This window comes from Limulus polyphemus, unplaced genomic scaffold (assembly GCF_000517525.1).
Source record: "Limulus polyphemus unplaced genomic scaffold, Limulus_polyphemus-2.1.2 Scaffold6331, whole genome shotgun sequence".
NCBI lineage: Eukaryota > Metazoa > Arthropoda > Merostomata > Xiphosura > Limulidae > Limulus > Limulus polyphemus.
In genome coordinates this window covers 26,914-30,542 of record NW_013671941.1, presented here as the reverse complement: position 1 = coordinate 30,542, position 3,629 = coordinate 26,914, and the positions used below count along the sequence as shown (strand labels likewise).

Genomic DNA, 3,629 nt, shown 5'->3' with positions numbered 1-3,629 from the left:
TTTCTTCATTACCCATTCAAGCCGTCTCCAGCCATTATTAAACATTAATAACGTTTTATATGAGCTTTAATCAAAATATTTTAAATAATTCAAACTTAGGTAATTCTTTGTTGATCAAAATTATTTTGTCCTTGTGAATCAAACGACCTTTATGATGGTATAACTGAGATGTTAAAATTGTACTTTGGGTTCTTAAAAGATAAGTGTGTTATATTATAACTACAATCCGGATTTTAAAGAAGGACACCTCTACAGTAAAAACGTTATTATCCGTCATCTGCCGGATGTAGGCAGAAGCGGATATGCGAAAATTCTGGCTAAGAAAGCGTTTCCCTTACAATATTTTACAGGAACAATTTTGACATCTTGTTAGTGTTCTAAAGTACAATATTTTTACATCATTTATAACAATAACATGAATTAAAGATTAGAAAAAAAACATTTTCTTGTTGGTTTTTAATTCACATAAGTATTTTTACATAGTTACAAGGTTGTACATAGTAAAACTTTTGTTTATTTCGTTCACAACGTTTCACCATGGTGGGAACGAAATCTGACATCATTAGCCTTAATTCTTGTATCTCACCTGATGATATCAGGTAAACCTGGTGAAACGGTGGGAACGAAATCTGACATCATTAGTCTTAATTCTTGTATCTCACCTGATGATACCAGGTAAACCTGGTGAAACGTTGTGAACGAAATCTGACATCATTAGCCTTAATTATTGTATCTCACCTGATGATACCAGGTAAACCTGGTGAAACGGTGGGAACGAAATCTGACATCATTAGCCTTAATTATTGTATCTCACCTGATGATACAGGTAAACCTGGTGAAACGGTGGGAACGAAATCTGACATCATTAGCCTTAATTCTTGTATCTCACCTGATGATACCAGGTAAACCTGGTGAAACGGTGGGAACGAAATCTGACATCATTAGCCTTAATTCTTGTATCTCACCTGATGATATCAGGTAAACCTGGTGAAACGGTGGGAACGAAATCTGACATCATTAGCCTTAATTATTGTATCTCACCTGATGATATCAGGTAAACCTGGTGAAACGTTGTGAACGAAATCTGACATCATTAGCCTTAATTCTTGTATCTCACCTGATGATACCAGGTAAACCTGGCGAAACGGTGGGAGCGAAATCTGACATCATTAGCCTTAATTCTTGTATCTCACCTGATGATACCAGGTAAACCTGGTGAAACGGTGGGAACAAAATAAGGAAAAGTTTATGATGTACAACCGATAAAAAAACATGTGTGAATTATAACAATAACAATGATAAATGTTGTAAAAAACCTTAAACTCTATAAAAAAAAACACGTTAAATCTGCATCACACTACAGGCGGCTAACAACTGCCGTCGAGAAAGATCGTAAACAAAGCTAGAATGAGCTTTTGTATTCAGTTAGTTAGTATTGTTACGACAACGGGAGTCACGCAACGCTGCGAGCATGCGCGCTGGAGTTTCTCGAAGGATCATGAATTTTCCTGGCAACTCTAGTTTGTTCCAGACGCCCTCTTTTTTAGTATATAAGCCCGGCAAATAAAGCCAGCGAAGAAGATAGAATTGCATAGATCGAAGAAATATGCAGATAGATTGAATAGATAGATAATTGAGTCAATGGTACAGTAGGCAACGTAAGTAAAGTGTCTGAATCACTGTGATTTCTACGGGAAATTAACAAACAAGCACGTAACACTATGTTTGTTTGTTTTAAAGCAAACTTTTCACTTTTAATATCTAATTAATTATACGTTTATGTATCATTATAAGTGCATATATATATATATATATCTGTGGGTGTGCGTATGTTTGTGTCCCTTATTAAGAACTTGTGATTTAGGAGATAGGCCTAAAGAGAACCGAATATGGTCCATTGTGACGATATTTCAATATTAAATCACTTAGGATAAATATATTTCACATACAATTTTTTTAATGTAGCTTGAAATAATAATCTTCACTATCAGATTTGTTTAATTAATGAAAACAAGGAATCACCTAAGCCTATTTCACCCGTAACGTTATTTTTTGCTATTTGTTATATATTCTTCTCAATGTTATTTTATTTATTATAAATAGGTTTCGTGAAGGTTGGTGGCTATCAAGAACTAGTCCACCAGTTCGCCACCAAAATACCCAACGAGACAGTAATTGGCTACAACTCGAAGAACGTCTCCTGTAGTGAAATCCCAGGGAACTACATGCATTTATTAAGATCAGCCTATGACCCCGAACTTCCGTGGACAGGAATGGTCTTCGGATTAACTATTTCAGCCGTTTGGTATTGGTGCTCTGACCAGGTTGTTGAATATTTGTAAAATTATTTACTTGCAAAAAAAATTCAATTTTTGGAACTTAATATCGTTCTGTTAACTTGGTGCCTCCAGTAGCACAGCGGTATGTCTGTGGACTTACAACGCTAGAATCCAGATTTCGATACCCGTGGTGGGCAGAGCACAGATAGCCCATTGTGTAGCTTTGTGCATAACTTCAAATAAACAAACAAACAAACTGTTAAGTTGGTTCGTAGTGGATTGTACTTTCTAAGCAACATATACTTTCAACGAGAAAGCGATAGCTATAGGTTCTTGATGACAAAAAGGGGGAGGGATTAGGCCTAAGAAAATGTGTTCAATTATATGTTTCGTGATTTTCGCGCAAAATTATACAAAGGGCTATCAGCACGTAGTTGCTTATAATTTTGAAATGATAGAACAAAGGGAAGGGATCTAGTCAGCAGCATCCGTACCAGCTCTTAGGCTGTTTTTCTCTTACTGAATTTGGGATTTGATTGTCATTCTTATAACGCGCCCAAAACCATAAATCCTCGAAGTCACAGTCTCAACACGCTACCACGCTACCACAATGGAGAGGAACTAATCTCCAGTTACCAAAAAAAGTTCTTTGTTATATCAGAATTTTCTAGTAATTAAGCGTGGAAAGTACTTGCCAAATTTAAGGCCAACTTTATTTGTCATCATATGAGTTAGCGTATGAATAATTAGTATTATCGAGGACAGCAAGCCTTTCGCTTCCATCATTTTGCTTTGTCTAACATGTTTCTGCTATGCTGATATTAACTTTTAGTTTAAATTTTTCTTTCCCATCTTAAATTAACTTAAACCAACGTTAAATACCTAAAACGAAACTTTTATGCACCTTATGTAATTTTGTGTGAACTTTTATGGAAGTTTAAAATTGAAAATGAAAACAGTCATCAGTACTATTTATTTATCTGTTTTGTTCTAACGCTGGGTTACACACATGACATGTTGATTTGCATATTCACAATCGTTTTCATATAACGTTTGATTGTTTGTTTGAAGTTAAGCACAAAGCTACACAATGGGCTATCTGTGCTTTGCCCACCACGGGTATCGAAACCAGGTTTCTAGCGTTGTAAGCCCGCAGACAGACCGCTGTGCCACTGGGAGGCTTGATATAACCTACCCAACCCTCTCTACATTAAAATATTACACCAGTTTCGCGGACTGCTATATCCAAAATCAACAAGGTATAGATTCTCTACATTAAAATATTCCACCAGTTTCGCGGACTGCTATATCCAAAATCAACAAGGTATAGATTCTCTACATTAAAATATT

The 3,629-nt window shown here is 35.8% G+C and overlaps 1 protein-coding gene across 5 annotated transcripts in view; it reads left to right on the top strand.

Moving 5' to 3' along the window:
- The window catches only part of LOC106473616 (sodium/glucose cotransporter 4-like), a 58,396-nt gene that overhangs the window by 29,146 nt on the left and 25,621 nt on the right, over positions 1-3,629 (top strand). For all 5 annotated transcript variants that reach the window (XR_002613736.1, XM_013934300.2, XM_022402025.1 and 2 more), the window contains exon 8: positions 2,104-2,324. Coding sequence is in view for 4 of the 5 variants with exons in the window: in XM_013934300.2 (XP_013789754.2) it covers positions 2,104-2,324 (221 nt within the window). In the remaining variant the exon portion in view is untranslated. The remainder of the gene's footprint in view (positions 1-2,103; positions 2,325-3,629) is intronic.